General features: G+C 39.6%; 1 protein-coding gene and 1 long non-coding RNA gene across 2 annotated transcripts in view; one reads left to right on the top strand and one right to left on the bottom strand.

The window, feature by feature from the left end:
- The first annotated feature begins 1965 nt into the window (after window positions 1–1965).
- On the top strand, window positions 1966–26789 carry LOC138792571 (keratin, type II cytoskeletal 80-like). The gene is made up of 9 exons (XM_069970166.1): window positions 1966–2783; window positions 6826–7034; window positions 11057–11117; window positions 20669–20764; window positions 21715–21879; window positions 22435–22560; window positions 23875–24095; window positions 24922–24962; window positions 25487–26789. Exons 1-9 carry the CDS (start codon window positions 2388–2390, stop codon window positions 25573–25575), a joined length of 1404 nt encoding a protein of 467 aa, XP_069826267.1. The 5' UTR covers window positions 1966–2387; the 3' UTR covers window positions 25576–26789.
- Window positions 9650–27631, bottom strand: part of LOC138792573 (uncharacterized) — a 70920-nt gene continuing 52938 nt past the window's right edge. Inside the window, exons 2-3 of the long non-coding RNA XR_011363156.1 lie at window positions 12572–12642; window positions 9650–9723 (exon numbers count right to left, since the gene is read on the bottom strand). This is a non-coding gene — a long non-coding RNA (uncharacterized lncRNA). The remainder of the gene's footprint in view (window positions 9724–12571; window positions 12643–27631) is intronic.

Raw genomic sequence — 27631 nt, 5'->3', positions numbered from 1 at the left:
ATGAGGCATTGCTGATGTTTCATCCTAGTTTGTTCAATAATAACTGTTAAAAAATAGTTTAATATAGAGGAGAAGAAGGGATTGCCCAATAAACCAATGTACATTGGTTGTTTTAGAGTTCAGATCGTGAGTTGGTTGGTGCAGCTCTGCCTCCATGATAGTTGATCTTTGTAAAGCCCCTATTACACAGGGCACCTGTGAGGAGCAAATGAGTGCTGTCAGCACTTGTTCCCCGCTATCTGCCGGCACTATTACACACGTCAGCAGCAAGCGAGTAAAGGAGGGGCCGCCCGGGTGATCGCTAGCTCGTCCGGGCAGCCCATAGAGGATAGTGGCGGTCTGCTGCTGCCGCTCCTATTCCACAGAGCAGCTATCATTGTCGTTTGTCTATTACATGGGACGAGGCCGAAATGAGCGATTATCTGTCCGTGTAATAACATCCAACAATCAAACGACAAATGAAAAATTGACCATTTTTGTCGTTCAACATGTTGAAAAATTATCGCTGGTAGTTCGCTGATCGTTTGCATATTTGTTTGTGTAATAAGTCGTTTGCCGATAAAACATGTTGGTAGTCCTGAGGAACGATTAACGACCATATAACGACATAAAAACGATCGTTCATAACAGTAATCAGTGAATATAATAACCTCAGAATCATTTGCTACAAAATCGCTTGTTATCGCTAGCAAATAATCTTTATAGCGAATATTTGCACGATAATCGCTATGTGTAATACGGCCTTTATGGTCCTTTTACACGGAGCGCTAATTCGACCAATCGAACGATTAATGATTTTGAAGTAACAATGTGTTTTTTATAACGATCCGCGTTTAGACGATAAATGGTTTGAAAAAAATCGCTATTGCTATCATTTTAAGATCGCTTAAGCCTATCTCACACATAGGGTGAATTGTTGGAAAACTGTTTAGACGAAGCGATTTGCTTATTTTCAGTGAACGACCAACAACGATTTGAGAACATGTTGAACGATCATGATAACAATTTATCGCTCGTCATTTGATTGTTCGCTTTGTTAACACGAGCCAATTATCACTCAAATGCCATCGTTATCGTGAAAACTCGAACATTAATCGCTCTGTGTAAAAGGCCAGTAGACTCCTTAAATTGGCTCCAATTTATTACATTAGTGCTTGTTTTACAGAACAGTTTGTATGTAGATACAGAAATTTCAAGAAGTCAGAGGACCAGAGAGGCTTCCAGTGTGCTTAGGTTCTAAAAAATTTTTTGTCCCAAAATGCCCACCAAGAAGACAACCCCATTAAGAGCTGGCATTACTCTGAACTGCCACTTGGGTCTATTTGTCATGGGTCGATTAACAAATATTCTTTTTGAAAGTGGCTCCTATGGAGACATGGAGTCGATCTAAACAAAGAATCTGATTAAATACTTGCAACCCGTAGCAAGGTGTAGCCTCCCAGACACTTACATCAGCACTGAAGGATAGTCGAAAGCTGTCATTTTGGTTTAAAACCAAACCAATCAAGCACTGCACCAAAATTGTTTTGTTACAAAGTTTTTATTGTAACCATCAAAGGTACTGTGCCACCCTGTATGTTCCCCAACCATAAAGTCATGCTAGTGATAAAAAATAGAATACAAAACATTTTTTTTGTAGAAGAACTAAACATTTGTTTCTCCACAAAAAAGTTGTTCTGAAGTTTAATTTAAACTAATCTGTATCCCCTGCATGTAAACAATGACGGTTGCTATTGAATGACTTCAGGCAGAAACATTAAAAACCATGAGTCAAATATTAAACCTTTTTGTTTATTACACAATAAATAACCTTCGTCTCTTGACCCATTTTATGCTTAATCGGGGTGGCCCATTTACATTCATGCATAGAAGCATGACATAAATCCTACACTTTTACTTAGCTTCTGAAAATGTCTAGAGTTCTTGTGAAATAGCTATGAATACTTGTCTCAGCGTGCAGAAGCACAGACAGATACTGTTTGCAGGTCTGTACTTAGTGCCGGAGAAAGAGCATATACCGCATGATATGTATAGCATGGGGTAGCAAACCTTAACGTGACATGTAAGACATCACATCCCACTTAAAATGTTAAGGTTACGTTTTTCTGAATTTGCACATGGAAAGCACAAACAGAGCGGATGTGTATGCAGTACATCAGTGTATTTGTATAGACACATATGAGAGATCTTTCTGTGTACCACATTAGCATACCGAATGGCTGACACCCCGCTGTACTTTGCAGACGGCTGGTAATTGCAGCCTCTCCCTGTGTCAGGCACACCCAGGCTGTGTTCTCCTGCTCGGGAATCAGAGCTTCTCACAGATTTCTTTAAACAAAAAAAGATTTTGTTACCGGAGTTCACAGCAAGTATACTGACCGGTCAAAATGGCCTTTTCCTATTCATCTAGCTACGACTTGCCTCTTTGGCGTCCAGATTCTGTAAATACTGAACGTAAATTGTTCCTTAGCCCCTCTTCATCAGAAACCTACTCAACAGAGTCCTACACTAAAAATGTATCCTGCTCTCAAAGCATCGAGGAGAACTTTAAAACCAAAGTGACAGTGACCTCTGAAACCAAGTCTTCACTCATCGTAGAGAATGGAGAGGAAAAGTTTAACACCAAGTCTACACTCAGCTTACAGAATGGAGAAGATAAGCTCAACACCAAGTCTACACTCAGCTTACAGAATGGAGAGGATAAGCTCAACACAAAGTCTACACTGTGCTTTGATGATGGAGAGGAAAAGCTCAGCACAGAACTGGCTGCCTTCAAAGACAAGGTGAGTGTAGATGAAAGGGCAAATGATGGGAGTCTACATTTCTGCACAATGGAAATATGCATAAGTTACATTCAATGAGGAAGTGCATGGGGGGGGGGGGGGGGGGGGTCCAAGTGCTTCATGCCTTCATGTTACTCTGCTGCATGACATGGTCTTCTCACACAACATGGTAGAAGCCCTAAGAATAGGCTCTAATTATTCATTTTTGTATGATATGTCCTATGTTCATCATAATGATAAAAAATTATTCATATTGTTTGCAAAATGAGTTCAAGCCATTAGGCCTTTCATATGGTTCCTTGAGAAACCTGGCCACCTTTTCATCCCTTACTTGTTCTGTTTTGTTTGTTTTTTTACCCCTGTGTGCTATAATACTATTTAAACGTATGGCCTATGATGGTGAGTGTGCAAAAAACGATTTAAGTTATGGTATAAGATCAGTTTCCAGCCACTAGTCATTGATGGAGTTAATGGGGTTTACTAGTAGTTTATGTGATGGACAATATATATACAGTATTTAATGCATTTACTTTTGTAGGGTTATATAGCACAATAGAAGACTACAAGTGTGTCCTGGCAAATACTGCAAAAAAGAGGGATAAAATAGTATAGTAAACCATGGTCCATGGCATAGAAGACCATCCTAATTTGTTTTCTCCTGCAACAAAAATGTATATGTTAAATGTTGACAGATGTCACCATATGGCCTAAATTAAGCGACACAGCACATATGATAAACCAAGGCCATAGACAACTCTTAATGTGTCTTAATATTTGTAAGGATATTGGGGGAGATTTAGTCCACTCCATCTCTTAGAAGCCCCATTCCTGTGCTCTGACAGTCACATGATCCCCTCACTCTCTCTATAGTGATTAGATAATACGACCCCCAGTGGTAACATTATAGCCCTGAAGACACTTCCAGTGGTTGGACCATTACTGGCACTTGTCCTTCTTTCCCATCTCGCCTCCCATCACATGACCTCATATTCATCTCTGTTTCCCCAGCTCTCGATTTCCTTGCTTCTTCTCTTCTAAGGAACAGGGGTATCAGTCAAAATGGCAGATGACCCCCACTTCTATAGGTGGTTTCTATGGCATCCTACATTATGCCTCACTGCTCATTGAAGACATGCTGGACCATTCCCAACACCCACAGCTTAAAGTGTACCCTAATGACTGAACTCTTTAGACAGGCTTAAACTATTTCCTAAACTGCTTTCCCTACCATCACCCCCCCCCACACACACTTCACTTTTCAGTCAGCTGTTTTAGTCTATGCTTCACTTACCTCTATGTGCATGACCGTATTCATATACAATGGCTGGACCACTATACAAAATATTATTTTAAAAAAAACAAACACTTTTTTGCCTTTTATCTCAAACCTTTGCTCATAGATTTCGCTAGCAGTGCCCTCACTGCTTTTTTTATTCAGTTATTAGTGTGTAAACCTGTAATGCTTGTTTATGTACCCCCAGAATTGTAAAGTGCTGCAGAATTTACTGGTGCTTTACAATTAAAAAATATTATTATTACTGGGTGCTGAACACCTAACACAACGGTGACATAATGCTGCTTCATGCAGTAAAGCAGAGACAGCTGTCAAAATGACAGGGGTGCCTGCTTCTCTATATGAAGTACAGTAAAGTTCCTTTCAGAACAGAGGATGGAGGTGGGAAGCAGCACTAATATAGAAAAAAATGAACAGTGACATACTCTGCTGACATGCCCCTTCATAACCCACAATTTATCGGAAGATGCAGGATCACATGACGGGCTGTGAACAGCGGTGAGAGCAGAAAAGTGGCAATTCTAAGTGGGTGTTTTTTTTAAACTTTCAAATAATATTTAATTTTTTGCCATATTATGTATTAGTGACCTAAGGTATTGTGGTATGTTTGAGTGAAGAAGACAACTGCAGCAAAAAGCTAAAAGCTGATTGGGTCATGAGAGCATGTCTGACGTCATTGTCATTGAGTTCAGGGAAAGACCCAGAGAAGATGACAAAATGCACAGCCAGTGAGCCACAGAGAAAAAGTTAGGGTCTGTGTATCTGATAACACTACACACAAAAGGGGTCAATTAAGTCTATCAGAACTTCTCATAAATGGGCTTGAAAATAGATCTGGTACTCAGTAACGGTCACAAATTGTGTTCTCAATGAAACCATGATGCAACTATGAACTGACTCTGAGGCCAATACCATACAAATATATTGGTAGTGCATTTTGCACCAGTATTACAAACAAGTGCCCGGTGCCAGCGATCGTTTACTGACCCAGACACACAGCAATGTAGAGAGGCTCGCTGAGGCCTACTGTACATGCGATTTTCCTAACTACACAGCAATAGGGCAGTCTTCTCTTATAGAAGAAACTCTTAGGGCCAGTTTACACGGAGTAAAACTGGCGGAATTCCCGCTAACCTCCGTGTCATACTGGCAGTTTATGGGAAGGCTCGCGCGCCTCCTCTCTCCGCGCCTCTCAGCTGAGAAGAATTGACATGTCAATTCTTCTGCCTGGAGAGAGGAAGCACGAGCCCTCCCATAGAATTCCAGTATGACACGGAGGCTGGCGGGATTCCACCAGTGTTACTCCGTGTGAACTGGCCCTTAGGGAACCCACTTTACCATCCCTTCTACTTTCTTAAAGGCCCAGCTTCATCCTGGACTATCCCAAATGGGAGCAGAACCCAGACCCCAATGACTAGGCCAAACTGCTGTCTAACTTTACAGGTTAGGCTAGGTTCACACTGCGTTTTCAGCATCCGTTTAACGCATCCGTTTTTTGCAAAAAAACGCATGAAAAACGGATTGCAAAAAACGGATTCATTTGTGTGCATCCGTTTTTCCATTGACTTCCATTATAAAAAAAAACGGATCCGTTTTTTTTGGCGGACCAAAACGGACCAAAAAACGTTGCTGACCCTATTTTTCTGGACGTTAAAAAAAACGGATCCGTTAAACGGATGCTGAAAACGCAGTGTGAACCTAGCCTTACTAAACATGTCCACAGGGCACATTTTTGAAAGGGTAAAATTCTGCAAAATCGAATTTATAGTGCACAAACCTCGGAACATGAGTTTTTTACCCACAGATATAATTATTACTTTAGTTATCTGTTTAGAGCTATCTCCTTTTGTTAAAATGATCCCCATCAAGGTTTTCTGGGGAAACCCTGCAGCAACTATTTGCTGTTACTGCAGTACCACCATAAGGGAAATAAGTTATTACATAGTATCTGGTAAAATTATTGGATTATCCAGATTTGTTAGGAAATTTGAGGAATTTGATTTGAGGAAATGCAGATAGAACCCTATAGGTCAGGAAATCTATTTGGTATGGACACCCTTCAGGATTTTTCCTGACGGGTGTCTCAGAAAGAAAATACTATAGGTCCGTAAATTAATGGACGTGCCCTATAATTGTCCAGGCTTCCGGAACAGAAGCCCCATAGAACCCTATGGAAGCATATGGAATTCCAGACAACCGATGCACTCCTAGGCAGACTAGACCGGTCCTTTAACTGTAAGCGCAGTCCTGTGTTTGACAGAACCAGGAGCCATTGGCTCCTGGCCCTGTCAATCAATCTTTTGGCGCATTATTCATTCAGCCACAAGACACTGCTCTCTTCCTCCCAGAGCAAGAAGAGAGAAGGAGAAGCCGGAGGGGAGTGCTGCTGCAGCCATGCAGCAGATGAGTATGGCTTTTTTTTCTGTTCCATTTTAATATTTTTTCTAAAGCCTCTTAAAATGCTTCCTGATCAGTATTTCCTGACCATAAAAATGGCCACGGACGTGTGCAGGAGGCCTTCATCTGTGTTTCCTAGTGTGTCTTTATGAAAATGTAAGGCAATAATTTTACCATTCTATAGTTCTATCAGTATAGGTAAACTTTGTAAAGATAAAACATAGTTTAAGACAAAGAGAGGTAAACATACATGACACATCTTAAAAGAATCACAAGCGTATGTCCATAAAACACCTGGGAAAGGGATAAGTATTAATATTCTGGATATTGTCTTGTTACTGTGTTCGGCAGATTAGATACTTGGAGAAACAGCGTGAGATTTTGGAGGAACGATTGTCAATGCTGCAGGAAGAGGATAACTCTGAGAAAGACCTGGAACCCATTTACCTATCATATATAAGTCGCCTCCTTGGTCAGGTCAATGGTGTAACCAAGAGAAACAACCAGACTCAGAAGAACCTGCTGGAATTCATGGATTCTGTCAATGACATAAAAGACAAGTTAGTTCGGGGTTGTGGGATCTTAATGATTATTTACTTGACATGATTGTTCCAAAGCATTGATGCCCTAGAAATTATGCTGACAGGGTTAATTGATCTGGTCAAATTTCCTTGAAAGTCTACAGTAGGACACAGAGGCATCATGGTGTGTCAGTAATATTGATGTATGATGTCAGATTTCTGCTAAGAAATCTGAACAGTACTTATTATAAAAGTTCTATCTTCCACATCTCAACCAGATCCAAATGTAATAGGTCAATAGAAAACTCCTATATGTTACCGCTGAGTCTTGGATATGAGCCTTGTAGGTACTTAGGAGTGAGTAAATAATTTATAAGTTTATAATTATACTCATTAAGAGGATTCACAACATATGGGTTATATATAACTTATTAATTTGGTGAAATGCCAAACAGAAACACCAAATTGATGGGAGGAACCTATAATCCAAAGTAAAAGATCCAGCCCGATTTCAGCAGCAACCTAGTTTGTAATTATACAGTATATACTTTGTTTAGTTTATTCTCTATGATCGCAAAAGCAATCAATATACTTTGAGCTGGTTCTAAACAGTACAAAATGGCCATATCTTAAGGACACCTGGACACCCCTTTCTACTAAGCTGAATGTAGACCACTATAGGGGTCTTTGGAAAAATTAAAGGACGACTCAGGTGAAAAGCTTTTTTACAGTAATTGAAACACATTACAAATTTATATAACTTTGTAATGTGTTTCATTTACCTATCTGCCCCTCTTCCCTATCTTTTCCCCCTTGAACCCCCACTAGGAAGTGAAGTAAACTCATTCTTACCTAATGACTGTTGACCCCAGGCTTTTCTGTGGCAGCCATTTTGTGACAATGACATCATCAAGAGGAAAACTGGTCTAAGCCCTGTTAGGCCAGCCTCCCTTTGTCAGATGACTCGGGTTGCTCAGCTCTGATTGGTTGAGCAAGATGTAAGCCATCTAACAGTTCTACCGAGTCAGTTAGACATCACAGGAGACATAGTGCATCATGGAAAACCTCAAACCAGGAAGTGAAGAAAAAATTAAGACACCAATTGGAGCTTCAGTTCAGTTTTTTTTTAATCAGCGTCGGAGTTTTCCTTTAAGGTCCTCATAGACTTTATACTTATATTCAGAACAGAATTGGACATCAGTATAAAGTATAAGGGGCTCTTACGAAACTCCGTTGACAGATGATGTTGGTGGAGATTAAGGTCGGGCGTGATGGAATTTCACTACCCGACCCCTTTGTTCTCCAAGGAATAAGCCATTGGCAGAGCAGTCTGGCTGCAGTCGGTTCAGTAAAATCATAGTTGGTCCGTTGTTTCAATTGTACTAGAACCCATAAAAAAAGATAACAATTCTTTGTAAAATATGCCTTGTCTTGTTTAACTAGACATCTAACTCTTCATCTTCAAATGTCAATCTGAGATCTTTTCTGTTAAGTAAATCCCTTACGTCCTTTAAATGTTGTAATAAGTATTAAAGGTATTTTTAGACAGGCTGGCCAGGCCCTGATAACAAGCACTTATCTCAGTGATCGGGGCTTATGAACTGAGCCTTCATACAGCTAGTACAAACACACACCTGAGAATCCATATGGTCTAAAAGAAAAAGAAAATTCATCAGACCAGGCCACCTTTTTCTTTATTGCTCTACAGTCCAGTTCTGATGCTCACACGCTCATTGTAGGTATTTTTGGTAATGGACGAAGTTCAGCATGAGCAGCAGTACAGGGGTGGATTAACTTTACCATAGGCCACAGGCTGTTCACCAAGCTTGGGCCCCCCAACCCCATGGTAACTATGGCAGCACTAGCGTGTTGCTCATAGATACAGGATAGATTTATTTTTTTGCAAATCATGTCAGAACCGTAGTCAAGGGACAATACACCATTGAAAGTATAAGTTTGCTTGGGTGGCCATGGGCCCTGGGATATCACCCAAAATGGACCTAAAATTATCCACTATTGCAGCAGTATACCTTTTCAGGCTATGTTCACACTACGTATATGTCCTGCCGTAGTTCGTACGTGGCCGGATATGTGCGGCTGAGACTACGGCCGTGGGAAAAATAGACATGCAGCCGTATTGCGAACATGCGGGCGAACCACGAACATTTGCCCGTAGTACAGTTATGCTTCCCTAGCTTGTTTCGAAGCGGTCTGAAGCAGGTCATTTACTTGGAAATCTTCGATCAGCCCAGTAAACCACACAGAACCTTTTTAATATAAAAATCAAGTTCAATTTGGCTGAAATAAGTATTCCGTACGGGGCCGCATTGAAATCCACGGCCATGAGTTGGAACAGTTCCAGCCGCAAACAATGGTCTTGTTCATTTTTCAAGGCACCGTATATGATCCGGCCGTAGGCTCATATGTAGTGTGCATTGTGCGGCCGGATATTAAATACTTTCAAGCGTACGCATCAACCTCAGAACTACAGGCGTATATTCGCGGTTCGCACTACGGCTGGAAATATACGTAGTTTGAACATAGCCTCAAGCTGTAAAGCAGTTTGTGTAATCTTAAACCAATGTTATTATGTTCAGCTATTTGTGCTATAGTAGTTATGGTATCTGATTAGACAGTCTAACGATTACTCTCACCAATGACCCGTAGATGTCCATGACCCTGGAATAACCAGTTGTCCTGTACTGGGTCACTTGAATACAGGAAAAACCTGACAAAAAAACATAATGGTCAGTGTTACTCATTTCATATCAGTGGTATAACAAAACATACAATAAAAAAGTATGTTTTCTGTTCCTTATGCAATGCCAAAGAACATGACCAAGGAAGGGAGGAAATCTTCTGTTCACAATGTAGCCTAAAAAGCCATCTTTATAATTAAAGTCCAGCTATTTTATTCAAATAATTTGGTCTACACAGACATATTTAAAGGAGAAGTCTGGTAAAAAATTTTTATTAGAGTATTGTATTGCCCCCCAACAGTTATACAAATCACCAATATACACTTATTACGAGAAATGCTTATTAAGTGCATTTCTCCCTGCACTTACTACTGCATCAAGGCTTCACTTCCTGGATAAAATGGTGATGTCACGACCCGACTCCCAGAGCTGTGCAGGCTGTGGCTGCTGGATAGGATGATGGCAGGGGACACTGAGGGGTGGAGCACTGGAGGGACACTGAGCATCCCTCTGCCATCATCCTCGCCAGCAGTCACAGCCCGCACAGCTCTGGGAGTTGGGTCGTGACATCACTATTTTATCCAGGAAGTGAATCCTTGATGTAGTAGTAAGTGCAGGGAAAAAAGCACTTTATGTGCATTTCCCGTAATAAGTGTATATCGATGACTTGACTAACTTTTGGGGTCAACACAATACCTTAATAAAAATTTCTGCCAGTCTTCTGCTTTAACCTGAAAAGAACATGTGCCACAGGCAGTTGTCATATTATTAGAGGTTTAGGGTCTGTCTCACAGGCTGCAGTCACACCAGGTGCAGGATCTGTGTCACAGGCTGCAGTCACATTATAGGAGGTATGCGGTGTGTCCCTCTGCTGATATTCTGAGGGCTGACTGTACAGCTGTTTCTGTGGGACATAAAATCTATTTGATGATTCCTTTCCTGTCACATTCTTTTTCACTATACTCTTCCTATATTCAGAGATTGAGAGGGGCTTACAACTAGCATAGACATTTTTTTCCTTTCAATTATTTCTAAAGAGGGCATATACCTTCTCTTCTTTCCCACCAAAAACTGCAGGACAATCACTATTTATGGGGAAATATGGAATAAAAATGTTTGCATTTTGTAGTAAAGTGTTTACTTTATAGGATATGTTGGCTTCATATCAGTAGCAAAAATGGTTTTTAACCACACACACAAAGAACAAATAGTTATATAATACATAAATTTTCAGGTTCATTATATAAAACAAAGTAAAACTTTTCTTCAATTGTACTGAATACGTAGATTTACAATATAGTATATGGCTAATATAGTTCAGTTATCTGTTAAATTTATCTACATTCTATCCTTTCCTCCTAGGTATGAGGATGAGTTAAGTGTACGTACTGACTTGGAATATGCCTTTGTGCAGTTGAAAAAGGTACAGTATTAGTGCTATGCATAACACAAACCTCCTCTAAACAACACTGGCACTTTTACAGCGGCAGTATTGCAATTTTCACATAGTTTGTAAACTAGTTCATGTATTATTTGAGATAAGTATGGAATTTACCCATTAATGACCTCAATTGCAGTAGTATGGTACAGGCATGAATCTGCACCATACTCTGAGGCCATGTGCACACACTTTTTGAGGCTCAAAAATGTTAAAAAGTTATAGCCTCTTATTTTAATTTGGGCCATATAGACATCCTTGAAATATTGAAGGATCCTAAGACTGTCTGTTCAGGGTTATCGGTACACAGCTTTATGTACTCTATATATATATATATATATATATATATATATATATATATATATGTATATATAAGTTATACTTTCATAATGCTTTTTAAAAACCTGTGTAGTTTGGTTACATTATCTTTGAGAGTGGTGAAACATAGGATTTTAGTGCTGTCACTTCTGTTATTGAGGCCTTAAGAGTCCCCATATGATGCACAGCTATTTCTCATTCTCTACGTATCAAGAACCAGCACTAGAGCTGGACTATACACCAGCAGTACTCAGACAGGGACTCTCTTTACCTTACTTGTGTGACCAGTTACACAACATTGCCTATACCTTTCTGCCATGCCAAGGCAAAATGCTGATAAAAGTGCACCAGACTCAACAGGCTGGCACTGTGCTAGAGGAAGAGTTAAGGAACTATTACACGGAGCGATTTTTAACGATTAACGACGGCCGATAAACGATCGCAAACGAGATTGTTTATCGTTAACCTGAAATCGTTCACCATATTACACAGAACGATAGTCGTTAGTTACGATCGGTATTGCGATCGTTACTATGATCGTTTAATCCATTTGATCCCAGCAAAATAATGGGCAGTGTGCTATTACACTGAACGATTAGTGAGAAAACGCAGAACTTGAGCGAACGAATGTGGAATTACAGTGAACGATTAGCGTACGATTAACGATAATTTTAGGTTCAGATCTAAATCAACGATCAACGACATACAAACGATATTTCGAACGTTGCCTGCAATTACACAGAACGATTATCGTTTAAATTCTAACGATTTAACGATTTTTCACACGATAATCATCCCGTGTAATAGGGCCCTTACACTACTCTACTAAAGATGGAATATGGTGGGAGAAGGGGGATATTGATGCACTTGCTTTGTAAAGTACTATTTGAACAGAAAGAACCAGCAACACAGCAAGAAAGGGGTTACAGTAAGCGCAGAACTGCTGTTGATGGTACTGATGATGACAAGCCTGTGGATTAAAGGGAGGGAGATATTACATTCAGGAGGTAGAACTGTGCGCATACACTAGTAATAAAACACACATTTACAATAAGGGACAGCTCACAAGAACTTGTGTGGGTGTGTGTGGGTGATGAGACATGTGGGATACCTTGATTTACCTTCCAGGCATAGCATGGACAGTCTGGTCAAGGCAGATAGGCTCAAAGATTGTAGGATAACAGGCTAGGCTCTAATAAAAATACAATTAAAAACAGCAATTAATATTACAATACTGTGCAACATTATAAATAATAAAAACAATTGTGGCTTTTAAAATTTTAATGAAAATTTTAGAAAAATAAAGACACAGATACACGCACCAGAAAAGGTAGGTGTATCTGCACAAAATAACAGACCACCCTAATGAAAAGATTACCTATTTAATATGCAAATACATATATCTAAGCCCACTGAATCCTTACTGGTCATTGATGATGGTAATACATTTTTGGATCCCAGAACAGCTCTTTAAACACAATCTAAGCAGTTGGTAGATGCCCTCGGTAAGGGGAGACTTGCATCCAATGGGGGGGCTTTAAGTGAGAGAATCCTTCTTCTTCTTCTTCTTCTTCTTCTTCTTCTTCTTCTTCTTATTATTATTATTATTATTATTATTATCATTATTATTTCTTTAGCACAGCATCTAAAAGATGCATTAAGACAGAAAGTTGTGTCTGGTGACAGATGAGCTTCAAGCTATTGGTAGATACCAGATGCAGATCATGACCATTGACTTGAGGGATCAATGACAATTTTTTTTCTGTGGTATCTAACAAATATGTTTATTTGTTTGTATAAGCACTACGGTGGATTTTGTGCATTTTAAAGGGGTGGTTATCCAGAATTTCCAGAACCCCAGCCGATCAGCTGTTTAAAGGTATCATGGCACGTGTCCAAGCGCTGAGGCCTTAAATATTTCCTGATGCTTGTCCTGGTATTACTTATTTGTGTATGTAAGGGTCCATTTAGTTGGGCAGATCTCTGTTGGACGTTCCATCACATATTACATCAAATCTGAAAAAAAAGTGCAGCTAATATTTCTAGTAAAATGACAGACACCAAGTTGGAACCAACAGACCTCAGTACAAGTCGATGGGATCCAACAGATGCTGTTGGTGTCAACTGGTGGAATAATTAAGTTACATATATTTCAGAACAGAAAATAGGAAATAAGATTGACACATCAACACAGTAGGGTTTCCCTAGATTGAACCTGATGGACTTTTGTCTTCTTTCAACCTTATTAACTATGTTACTATGTTACTAGATACAAAGAGATCCTAATATATTTTGAGTAACTGGTAAGCAGCAGAGGTTTATGCCATATTAGCCTGAACCTGTAAGGAGACGTCATCAAACTTGGAGTTTATAAAAGACTGAATATATTACTTGCATGGGTCCATATATGTAATGATGAGTTAAAGGTTATTTTAAAAAGGGGGATCAGAAACTTTGTACATTGTATACAGTAGTAAAGTTGGTGCATCCATGAGGTTTACTATAATTGAAACTACAAAAGGTGTAAACTTTCATAAGAAATGCGAAGAATATACTAACCATAAGGTATTGGGAATTTACGTTTTACAGTGGAGGTTAGTACTACTGCCTTGGAGCACAACAGTTATGGGTGTCAACAAGATAACGTCTAGTTTAAGATCAGGTTTCCGCCCACGCTCCAAAAATACTTTAATTGGTTTCTTAAAAATCGGCACCATCTTCTACGTGTGCATGAGAATGGGAAATTAGAGTAGGAAAAAATATTGGGCCAGCCTCCATGTGAGGTAATACAAGCTCTATCAGTGCTGCGGAATATGTCGACAGTATACATATATTAAATTAAATAAAAATGTTTTCTATAAAATATTCTTGTCTCTACAGAGCGCTAAATGCTATTTAAGATGCTTATAGTATCAAGATATATTGTTGGGAAATCAGACCTACATTTTGCATTTATTTCTAACATTAGCAGCAGACTTTTAAATCTATGTTGCCAGGTTGAATATTTCATCTCTTAGTTAGACCGGTGCATAATTTATCCACAGGAAATATTTTGGAATCATTCATGTCTTCATTTTAATCAGAGAACCTCCCTGATAACATATATGTAAGAGGCAACGTAGATCCAGGTGCAGATCTTTTATGTTGGTCTTCTCACAATAATATATAATAATATATATGCATACAAAAATATGTAAAATTCTAGAAGCAAAAGGGCAATCAGAAACAGGAAACATTGCCATAAACTGTATAGTTATTGTTTATTATATTCATTAATATAGTTAATAGTGATTGCTTGTGTGTGGGGCATGGTGGGTCTCTGTGTTGACTAAGGGCCCTATTACACACAGCCACAATCTGACAAATCAGGCCAATTCGGCAGATCATCGCTCCATGTAATGAAGACAACAATCAGCTGATGAAATGATCGTCTGATCATTGTTGTTTATTCCTAAAAGTCATGGGCCACACTACATGTAATAGCGATGCATGGCCAACCGCTGATGACTGTAATAATATTAATCCTTATCCATACCTCTCTGTACTCCCTGGTGTCCTTCTTGCTTCTGCCCTATGTTTGCAACGGCTACTGGAACTTCTGAGCTGCTCTCTGAAGTGACGCGTTACTCAGCCTACTCAGGTTACCCGCGTTACTGTCCCAATTCAGCCAGTTATTGGCTCAGAAGTTTTAGAGGCAGCTACGGGACCTGGCAGAAGCAAGAAGGACACCGGGGAGCGCGGAGAGGTATGTACAATATTTATTATTTTACACTAGGTCAACGGCTGCATGGACATTTTTTATATAGAGATATATATATATAGATATATATATATAACCCTTGCTGCACAATTATTGATCTGTGTAATAGGCTCAGTAAGAAAGCGAAAATCTAGCAGGTTCTCGTTTACATTAGTGATCGAGCCATGTAATATGATAATTTAAAACTTCATTCTCGGCACTCACCATCATGCTTCATAAATTTTTTTGTAGAAAAAAATTAATCAAAGATATACAACGGCAACAGGACGTTTTAGTGTCAAGCCTTTCTTAACTGTCAAATGTAATATGGCCCTAACCCACTGCTAATTGTTGCTTTTGGGGTCTTTTTTGGTGCTCATTTTCTTTTCAAGCCCCAGCATATATACATAAATACAGTATCAATTTGATCATGCTCGATTAGGTACCATAAGTATGGAGCTCCTCACCCCTAAAGGCATTGCTTTTTAGGCAGCCTATTTCTGTACTGTCAGTGTCCAAATGCAGCTCCATGGAATACGAAGCCATAAAAGCTCTGTGTATTCAATTCTCTATGGTTATATTGTGGCAACTATCTTGCTACTGGATACAGTAAGTTGCATCAGTCTATTTTTTTTATTTATTTATTTTTTTTGCTATGATACAGTTTAGGCTGGGTGTACATTTATCAGTTGCATCCGTTTCCGTTTTTTATCTAAAACTGAACACAAGTGATGCCAAAAAGGCATCAGTAATCATCGGGCTTTCTATCCTTTAATCCATAAATGGGCAGGCCGTATGGCAGAACGCCGAAAGACATGTTCTGACGTACGGCGTGTCCGGTGATCCAGCAGCACTATTAGCTTGCCAGATGCTTAAAAAGGGGTTGTCCAGCGAAAATCTTTTTCTTTCAAATCAACTGGTGTCAGAAAGTTATACAGATTTGTAATTTACTTGTATTAAAAAATATCAAGTCTTCCTATACTTATTAGCTGCTGTATGCCATGTAGGAAATGTTTTATTTTCAGTCTGACACAGTACTGACATCTCTCGCCCAGACAGGAACTGTCCAGAGCAGGAGGGGTTTTCTATGGGGATTCATAGAAAACCGAAACAGAGTTCCTGTCTCTGCCAGAGATGGCAGCAGAGAGCACTGTGTAGACGGAAAATAAAACATTTGTCTTGTATGACATACAGTAGCTGATAAGTATGGGAAGAGTTGAGATTTTTTAATACAAGTAAATTACAAATCTATATAACTTTCTGATATCAGTTTATTTGAAAGAAAAAGATTTCCGCTGGACAACCCCTTTAAACTGTCCCATCAAAAGAAATGGGATCAGTTCAAAGATGCCTTTCCGTCCGGTGTCGGATCACTGTAAACCTAGCCTTTCATATATCATAAAAGTAATTTTTTTATGAAAACAATGTACGCATTCCCACCAATCATGAGGATCATTTAGGTGTTGTGACATAATTGACAGGGATTACCATTAGTAATGAAAACTAGAGCTTAATTATTCTGCAGTCCCCGGTGGCTTTTCACCACACCAATAGCCTTGATTGTATAGAAAGTGATCAGCCAAGACGGCAGGGATTGTAGACGCCACCAGGGACTGCCTTGATGACGCATGGTTCAGTATTGAAGTATTACAGGTCCCCTTTAATGATACCTCCATAAGGTATTTATTGCTTTTATTGAGCAAATTTCATGACTAATAAATGCTGGTGGATTACAGTTTAGAAATGAATGATATAAACTGTTATTGGCACAACAATGTATTACTCATTGAACACATATAAAATGTCGCAGAGATGATTTCACAAGTATAATTTGTATCATTTCTGTCATGTTGTGAAATTAACCTGCACTCAGCGTTTATGAGCGAGAAGACAAAGAAGTGCTACAATGTACAACCATGACACAGACCAAAAGAGATTTCAATAAATAGATTGGACTCATAAGGGCTCAATACTCTTAAAGAGCTGCGCACCTCTGCACTTCTTTGCCTCCCCCGGCAAAGAGCGGATATCTCTGGGCAATCTATGGGGACGACGGTGCTGTTTTTGCAGTAGCTGTTCTTTTTCTAATCCTGGATAACCTCTTTAGGCTGGTATTACACGGAGCGATTATCGTTCGAAAAATCGTTAAATCGTTCGGATTTGAACGATAATCGTTTCATGTAATAGCAGGCAACGATTAAACGACCAACAAGAAATCATTGATTGTTTAATAGGATCCGGACCTATTTTTATCGTTTGATCGGTCGCAAATTGGTTGGTGGAATAAGAATTCGCAGCTGAAATGTACGCAATACCGACGACTAAACGACCGCAAGAACGATCATAAATAACGATCATCGTTCCATGTAATTGGGCGAACAATTTCGGGTCGTTTGCCTTAGTGGTCGTTTAAGATCGTTTATCAGTAATCGTCGTAAAATTGCTTGGTGTAATAGTACCCTTAGGGTGGCTTCACACGTACCGTATCGCTGCGTATTTAACGCTGCGTTTTTTTATAGCTGCATGTTTGGTGCGATTTTTACATGCGAGTTTTGATTTTCACATGATTTTCACGTGAAAATCAAAACTCGCATGTAAAAATCGCACCAAACACGCAGCGATAAAAACACAGTGTTAAATACGCAGCAATACGGAACGTGTGAAGCTACCCTTAAGGTAATTTTCACACCATCTTCTTTTGGCTCTTTGACGCCCGTATTTTAAGTTGTCTTTTTATTGGCCTCAACATAACGGGCATCCAAAAAAACAACCATCAAACGGCCAGAAAAAGACAATGTGTGAACATTACCGATAGACGGCCAACATTTGGCTCTAAAATGATGGCCTTCCGGAAAGATAGACGTTATTTTTACATCATTGGAACATAGCCAAAAATTGTACTCAAGCTACAGGTTTTGGCAAATACGTATCTAAGGTTGTGCAAATGCCACCCAGCAGCCAATCAGGAAGCAGCAGTGATTTAAAAAAGTGGTCACTAAAAAAAAATAAATCAGTGGTGAAATCTGGCCCTGATTTACTAAGAATGTCTGGTTTTCAGAATCTCGTCACATTAGGGTTTTAGCTTCTCTAGATGTATTATCTGTTTTACTGCCTTTTAATGTACTTGGAGGGTTTTCCGCATTCATGACTCTGTGGGGCTACTTGCCTCCTTTTCCCTGTGTGCCCTTTTTGGGTTTCCCAGTTGCTTTGTTTATCTCCATGCAATATAAAGAAGAACCTGAGATAAACAAATAAGTCTATTGTGAATGTTAAGGCTATGTTCCCACACAGCATTTTTGCTCAGTATTTTGATCTTTGTCAACCAAAACCAGGAGTGGATTGAAAACACAGAAAGTCTATGTTCACACATTGTTGAAATTTAGTGGATGGCAGTTATTTAAAGGCAAATAACGTCCATTAACCCCTTAACGACCAATGACGTAACTGTACGTCCTTGGTCGGGTAAGGGAGTTCAGAGCGGGGCCGCACGCTGGCCTCGATCTGAACCGCCGCGATCCCGGGTGCTGTTAATAGCCCAGGACCGCGGCTATTGGCGGGCACGGTCCAATTGCCACTCCTGCTAATGGGCCGTTTAGCTCACAGCTGACAGCTGCATCTAAATTGGTGGTGGTCTAGTGGGCAGATCACCACCACAATGCAATCGCAGAGAGGCGATCTGTTTAACTTACCTGGCCAGACCTCAGCGTCCGAATGATGCTGATCCTGGCTCAGTATTCTGCTGATCTGCAGATAAGACTAACAGAGCATCGATCTAATGGATCAGTGCCATATTATATACACAGCACTGATTTCAATGGGGGAATCAATGCTGTGTGTATAGAAGTTCCCCAGGGGACTTCTAATTACAGCGTAAAAAAATAAAAATAAAGTTTTTCATTAATTTAAAAAAAAAACCTCCCCTAATAAAAATTTACATCACCCCCCTTTTCCAATTTTATAAATAAAAATAAAAAAACTAAAATATTTGGTATCACCGCGTGCGTAATCGTCTTAACTATTAAATTAGCACATTCCTTATCTTGCACGGTAAATGATGTAAGCGCAAAAATCTGCCAAAGTGCAAAATTGCGCATTTTTGGTTGCATCAAATCCAAAAAATTTTTAATAAAAAGCGATCCAAAAGTTGCATATATGCAATCAAGGTACCGATAGAAAGTACACATCATGGCACAAAAATGACACCTCCCGCAGCCCCATAGACCAGAGGATAAAAGCGTTATAAGCATGGGAACAGAGCGATTTTAAGAAGCATTTAGATTTTTTAAAAGGTTCTATTTTTTTAAAAGACATCAAATAAAATAAAAGTTACAAAAGTTACATATCGTTGTAATTGTACTGACTTAAGGAACATGGACAACATGTCAGTTTTACAATAGGACAAATGGTGTAACCCCCCCCCCCCCCCCCAAAAAAAAAAAAATTTACAATTTTAAATTTCACTGCGCAAATATTTTTTTTTCCGGTTCCGCAGCATATTTTATACAATTAGTGGCGCAAAAAAATAATGATTTGTGTGGGCCTGTGGCTGAAAAAAAGGAAGTGCTACGCCCTTTTAAACGCGAGGAGGAAAAACGAAAGTGCACGTTTGTGAAGGGGTTAAAAGAACGGTATAAGGCTGGGTTCACACACAGTATTTTTGAAAACACAGAAAGGCTCTGTTCACACACTGTTGAAATTGAGTGGATGGCCCTCATTTAATGGCAAATAATTGGCGTTATTTTAAAACATCAGCTGTTGTTATGAAATAACGGCCATTATTTGTCATAAAATGACGTCCATATACAAAATTTTTAACAGTGTGTGAACATAGCCTTTCTGTGTTTTCAATCCACTCCTGGTTGACAAATACTGACCAAAAAACTGAGCAAAAATACTGTATGAGAACATAGCCTAAACAAGTAACAAACCCTAAAGCCCCCTTCACATGTCAGGAAAATCTGTTCTTTTTCCTATCAGGAATTCCTGTTAGGATTTGCATTGAACACTGACAGCCTTCAGGATTTTTCCTGAAGGGTGTCCATTCAGGAAAACAGGTCAGGAAATTATAGAACCAGTCCTATTTTCATCAGGATTTCCTGAATGGGTACCCCCATAGAAGTCTATGGGAGCTCAGGAAACCCTGATGCGCATTAGGAAATCCTGAAAACACTACTGATGGTTTCCTGAACATAAAAACTGATTACTGTCAGGAAATCCTGAAGCCTTTTAAGGCCTCCTGATCAGGATTTCCTGAAGTGTGAATGGGGCCTGAGTGTCAGCCTTCTGTTGAGTTATTTTGGACCATTGTATGGATTCAATTCAGAGTTCACTTTAGGAACCTCATCCTAGTAGCTGCTGCTGCTGTCAGTGGAGGTTGATGCAGATTTTAAGGCTCTCTCCCGTGAATATAAATGACTAGTTTTATGTATATCGTACTGATTAATTACAATATTACAATATGGCCTTCTTTTATATACAGGATGTGGACACTAGTAGCTTAGACCGAAGTGAACTGGAAGCAAAACTCCAGGAGCTAAAAGGGACAATTGAGCTAATGAAGTTAGTCTATGAAGCAGTAAGTTTATTGGGCTCCTATCTGTACACAAACCAAAGTATGTATGTTGCTGATAGATAGAGGAGAACATGATAAATGGATGAATGAAAGAATGAATGAAGAAATGAAAGAATGAAGTAATTCATTCAAACTTCATAGTAAACTTGTTTTAATACTTCTAACAAGTAACTAAACTCATTTTCATAAACTAAACCATTTAAATATGAGCAATTAGAAGGGGCACTCCAGAGGGGAGAAAAAAAAATCAACTGGTATGATAAAATTGTACAGGTTTGTATATTAGTATGCTGGAATCAAAATAGGGGGCCTAAACCTCAAAGGCCCTAGGTCTAGCCCCCTGCCCCCCCGACCCCCTCCCCCTCCGCCAATTTTGATTCTAACATACAGATTTATTTGTGACTAGTGTTTCTCACCACCGCCCCCTAAGGTCTAGTGAGCTTCACCTAAACCTGTATTATCTTAGGTTCATAAATTACTTCCATTTAAAAATCTCAAGTCTTCCAGTACTTATCAGCTGCTTTATGTCCAGCAGGAAGTGGTGTATTCTTTCTAGTCTGACACGGTGCTCTCTGCTGCCACCTCTATCTATGTCAGGAACTGTCCAGAGCAGGAGCAAAGTGGCCACAGTAAAACTCTTCCTGCTCTATACAGTACCTGACACAGACAGTGGTGGCAGCAGAGAGCACAGTGTCAGACTGGAAAGTATACGCCGCTTCTTGCAAGACATACAGCAGCTGATAAGTACTGTAAGGAATCCATTTAAAAAAAAAATAGAAGTAATTTACAAATCTGTGTATATTTCTGATACTAGCTGATTTCAAAACATTTTTTTCTCTCCTATAAACCATGATTTGACTATGTTTTTATGTATTCTGCTTCAAAGCTTACACTGTGTTCACTGGTGTTATCTATCATGTATTGCAGTAAAACTGCTTGTCTTATTTTAAAAGGAACTAAAAGAAGTAATGGAGGAATCTGGGGATATTTCTGTTCTTCTGAATATGTCCAATGTCTGTCCATTAAATCTGGAGAGTGTGGTGCAGGAGGTAAAGGAACGCTATGAGAGCATTGCAGCTCGAAGTCGGGAAGACGCACATGCACTCTCAAGGAGTAAGGTAAGTTTTACTTTCATTGTGTATTTTGACCATTATGTTAATGAATAAAATGAACTGCTATGTTTTTTTTTGTTAGGTTTTAAAGGGCTACTTCAAAGAGGAAGAAAATGTATTAAAATCAATCAATCAAAAAGTTAAACAGATTTGTAAATGACTTCAATTTGAGAAGAAAAAAAAAAGCCTTCTAGTACTTATCAGCTGATGTATGTCCTGCAGGAAGTTGTGTATATTTTCCGGTCTGACACAGTGCTCTCTCCTGCTACCCCTGTCCATGTCAGGAACTGTTCAGAGCAGAAGTTTTCTATGAGGATTTGCTGCTGCTCTGGACAGTTCCTGTCATGGACAGAGTTGGCAGCAGAGAGCACTGTGTCAGACTGGAAAGAATACACCACTTCCTGCAGGACATATAGCAGCTGATAGAGACTGGAAAAGTTGATTTCTTTTAATAGAAGTCATTTCCATATCTGTATAACTTTATGACACCTGATGATTTGAAAACATATTTTGTTCCTCCAGAGTACCCCTTTAAGGCGGTAATGTCTTGTCGTTCTTTAGTTACAGCAAGGTGTACAGCAAGCCGGCCGTTATGAGGCAGAACTGGAGAACAGTCGTAGTCACATCACACAGCTCAACAGCAAAATTCAGAGGCTGAGGTCAGAGGTCGTATGCATACAGAATCAGGTAAATACCATATGTGGGAGAAAAAATGGATGGCAAAAAAGGGTGGTCCCCAAAGAGTCAACAATTAGGGTATAAACCCACACACAGTATATGCAGCATATTTACTGCTGCGATACGCAGCAAACTCGCAGCAAACTCGCAGCAAACTCGCAGCAGATTAGATCTAAATAACTGAACACAGCATCAAATCTGTACCAACAAATCTGCTGCGTATTTGTTGCATATCTGCTGCGTATATGGTGTGTGGGTTTATACCCTTAGTCTTATACTTTCTGGTATTATACCACAAAGTCCTATAATAGAGATCTAAGGAATTCCAATCCAGCATTATTATTATACTGGTGTATAGACAATATATATGTGTGTGTGTGTTCTTACATTTAGGCTATGTTCACACTACGGAAGAGACCGGCCATTCCGTGACCCCGGCCGGGTCATGGAACGGCCGGTCTCTGCCTGGACTATTCCGGCCGGTACTTAAGTATTATCATTAAGCATTAGCACGCATAAGCATTGCATCAGAACTCCACATAGCAGACAATGAAACAAGCGGCCGGAGCCTCTTGCTTCACTGTGTGAACTGGCAGGGTTTCCTACAGCCGCAATTCATTGAATTGCGGATGCAGAAAATTGACATGTCAGTTATTTGCGGCGCCGCACGGGAATCCCGGCCGGAGCATATATTATGTGTGTACACTCCGGCCGGGATCCCATTGAAGCAGAGGCAGTGTTCCACTCCACAGAAAGTGCGGCCGTTGTTGCCATTGTGCTTTTACGTGGTGTAAACATAGCCTTACATTTGGAATGATGGTGGTTATGGGAATGATTTGTGAAACTTCAGAAATATTAACACTGCAAATAGAGATGAGCGAACTGGGTTCGGGCTCGAGTCCATCCGAACCCGAGCATTCGGCATTTGATAAGTGGCGGTCGCTGAACTTGGATAAAGCTCTAAGGTTGTCTGGAAAACATGGATACAGCCAATGACTATATCCATGTTTTCCACATAGCCTTAGGGCTTTATCCAACTTCAGCAGCCACCGCTAATGCCGAAAATTCGGGTTCGGATGGACTCCAGCATGCTCTAGGTTCGCTCATCTCTAACTGCAAACACAGCTCTGTCAAGTTGCAGAACTTGCAAATAAGATGAAAATAATCCCAACGTTAGGATTTTAACTTTCAGGAATTTCTGAAACAAAGCATGTGAATTCACCCCTACAAACTTAACATTAGCTTATGATTTAATGTTTGTGTAAGTAAAATGACACCTTTAGGATGGTATTACCACATCCATGTCTCTTATTGGCATTCCAGTGCGTACAATTGGAACAACAGGTGTCACGGGCCAAGGAAAACAGTAATACTTCTCTCAAAGATGCCAATGCAAAGCTAGTGGAAGTACAGGAAGCCCTGCAAAAAGCAAAACAGGATGTCACCCGACAGCTACGAGAGTACCAGGAGCTGATGAATGTCAAGCTGGCTCTGGATGTAGAGATTGCTACGTATAAAAAACTACTGGAAGGGGAAGAGAGCAGGTGAGGTTCTCTAATCCACAATATTGTAATGAACTCAAGTCACTAAAAATGGGTTGTCGCTGCCACTCTGATGCTTACTGAATGCCCCCTGATCTCCACTTCCTGTCTCTGACTTGAAAAAACAGCAAATGGATAGACATAGACAAGTCGAGTGACCGGATGATCAGCGGAGACCCTGTGAGTGTCAGATTGGCCCTTGTTTGGTAACTAGTAAAGTATAATCCAGTCAGCCCCTTTAAAAAAAATAAAAATAAAAAAGTTTTTCCAGCTGGCAAATGGAAATTAAGACCATATCCTATCTACACATAGTACAAATTAATATAATTCTATGGCACAATAACTTCAGTTGCAGTATATCACATGTAATATTTCCATGTAGTCCAGGTTGGCTTCTAGGTGTGAATAGTACATACAAGCGGCAGTAGGAAAAGAAGGCAATATTCTATGACTAAAGCTGCCCATGCACTTTATACTAAAGGCAGTCAAATCCATCGCTGATGTCGCTCCCCTCTTCGCTTTGTATCTGAGACCTAATCTGCCCCATAGACTTGCATTGGGAGTCCAACTAGGTCATGTGACAAAGAGCTGGGATTGAACGCACTTCGCTTGTACTTCTTCCTGCTCATTCTCCTAATTGGCCGTGGCCTGAACACACAGTATCTGAAAAAACAAAACTTTTGATGTTTCTCCAACATATTCAATTTTTTTTTTTTTTTTTATGACAGTGCCCATTTAAGTCACAAAACTTAATTCTTACTATAGCAAGTACTGATAACTACTCTGTTAGAGACTTTACATGTTTTCAACCATAAATTTTATTTTGCAGGTTACAGACACCTCCTGTAGTGAATATTCACTGGGAAACTGGTAAGAACACAATCACAATTCAATATTGTTTTATAGAGGGTGCAGGAGGGATTTATTAGTTTATACAATCTCTTCTCCCAATATTCACATTTATTCCCATTCTGATTATGGCTCTGTAATGCTCTTCTGTTTCTCATATAGTCCTGGACACAGTGTCGGACTAGCCCATCAGAGGATCGGAGGATCCTCTGGTGGCCTCCATCTTTAGAACCTGCACTTACATTGACTGACATGTCGTTTCCTATTGGTTCTTCATTGGTGGGCCCCCAGGATCATTTCCTCTGGTGGCCCTAGATACCACAGTCCGACACTGCCTGGATAGACTCAGTGCTGATATCTTCGCTTCCTGGGCTCCTTCTTTATACTGCAGATAGCTTCTAATGTCATTGGCTGTATGTTTGGAGTGGTCGGCCTGCTGCAAAATAAAACTTTAGAGCCAGCCAGATGCCTTTGTGATCTTACTTTGCAGAATTTTTTTCCACACCTGCAAATAAAATAGGATGTATATTTTTTTTTTCCTGCAGAACATAGAAAATCTGATTTCCAAAGGCCTTCGCGATCTCGGACAAGCAGTACTTCTTGGAACGTACAGAGCAATTTGTCAGATAACTGAGTGCCATCTGGTTTAAAGCAAACCACCTTGTGTCACTGCCATCTCTTACTTTATTTGCCATACTACGGGTAGATGCCATGCTAGCAGTAGTGGTATATACTGTACATTCTCTTGTGTTTAAGATTTTAAAAGGTTTGGTGAAAAGTATAAAATAATAAGAATAAGGCCCCTTTTACACATTCGTGTATTCTGTCTGCATTTGTGTACTCACAAATGTGGACAGAATAAGGACCCGTTGCTTTCTATGGCCCCATACGCATATCCGTAGGTGTTATGGATTCGTATTGGATCCACCTATTAAATGAATAGGTCCTGTCTGTAGTTGCGGGTCCGCGGCTGTGGGCAGCACTACAGATGTGTGAATCGGCCTTACACAAATCAAATTGTGGCAAAATGACTCAGATGTAAATGAAAGGTGTAAAATTATTTAATATTTTATAGTTAATAGGTATGTGTACCCATAAAATGTATTATTTTTGTCATAGTTATAGGTATTGATTGTCTTTCAACATTTGTCTATCTATACTACGGTAGGATATTAATAAGAAAATAGATTTTAAAAAATGGTTGAAATCTAATAAAAACCTCACAGCATACAAATGAAAGGTTATCGGGACATGAATATAACAACCACCAGTCTATATAAGGGAATATGGTCATAAACCTGACAACCACCAGCCAGTAACTACAGGCCAGTTAGCTTAACATCTATAGTAGTAAAAATGATGGAAAATCTTCTAAAAAAAAAGAAAAAGATAATGGATCACCCAAGAATCAACAATTTAATGGATGCAAACCAGCATGGCCTTGCTGTGGGCAGATCATGTCAGACTAATCTCATTGATTTCTTTGACTATGTCACAAAAGTGCTGGATGAAGGTGGGGCAGTGAATATCGCCTATCTGGTCTTCAGCAAAGCCTTTGATACAGTTCTATATAAATAGCTGATAGAGAAGTTAGAGAAAATTTGGGATAACATACACACGTTCTGCACATACAATGATCTTTATTTGAAACCTCTGTTGTCCTTTTGCAGTTTGCATGCAGAAATGCTGCAGTGTACAAGAAAAGTCCCCAATAGTCACAGATTAAAGGAGAAGTCCGATTAAAATTTTTATTTAAGTATTGTATTGCCCCCCAATATACTCTTATTATGGGAAATGCTAATAACATGCTTTTTACCTGCACTTTCTACTGCATCAAGGCTTCACTTCCTGGATAAATGGTGATGTCACGACCCGACTCCCAGAGCTGTGCGGGCTGTGGCTGCTGGAGAGGAGGATGGCAGAGGGATGGTTAGTGCCCCTCCAGTGCCCTGTGTCCCTCAGTGTCCCCCTGCCATCATCCTCTCCAGCAGCCACAGCCCGCACAGCTCTGGGAGTCGGGTCGTGACATCATCATTTTATCCAGGAAGTGAAGCCTTGATGCAGTAGTAAGTGCAGGGAAAAAAGCACTTTATAAGCATTTCCTGTAATAAGTGTATATTGGGGATTTGTATAACTTTTGGGGGCAATACAATACTTTAATAAAAATTTTCGCCGGACTTCTCCTTTAACATGATGCTACAGATTGCTCTTATTTGTTCTATTCCTAATATATGTGCTGTATACTACTAACATACTTTATGTATTGCACTTTTCTAGTAACCATTTTATATTGAATAGTGTATATCTTAGTAATGATTTGCTAAATGCTAATTGTATTACTGCAAGTGTTTTGGCCATAATAAAGCATCATAGCAGCCATAGTTCGGTATGTAATTGTTTTACTGTACAGCATTGGTGTAACCTCATTCCTGCGCCTAATACAACCTGTTATCTGTGTTATTTATGGCCCTGAGAATATGAACTGTAGGTGCAAACCCTGAGGGCTGAACCTGGGCATAGCTGATCCTTTATATTCTTGACATTTTCGACAAGTAAAAATGAAATGATTATAGATTTTTTATCATGTCACTCACTACACATAGTATAGTCACCCTCATAGCTGTAAGCATCTCTTCTCAAGAATACCTGCTGCAAGTCAAAGTCACAATGACAAGTCACAATGACAAGTC

The sequence above is a fragment of the Dendropsophus ebraccatus genome, chromosome 5 (genome assembly GCF_027789765.1).
Source record: "Dendropsophus ebraccatus isolate aDenEbr1 chromosome 5, aDenEbr1.pat, whole genome shotgun sequence".
In the NCBI taxonomy this organism is placed as follows: Eukaryota; Metazoa; Chordata; class Amphibia; order Anura; family Hylidae; genus Dendropsophus; species Dendropsophus ebraccatus.
Note: the sequence above shows the minus strand (reverse complement) of the source record. Positions and strands in the feature narration are given on the sequence as shown.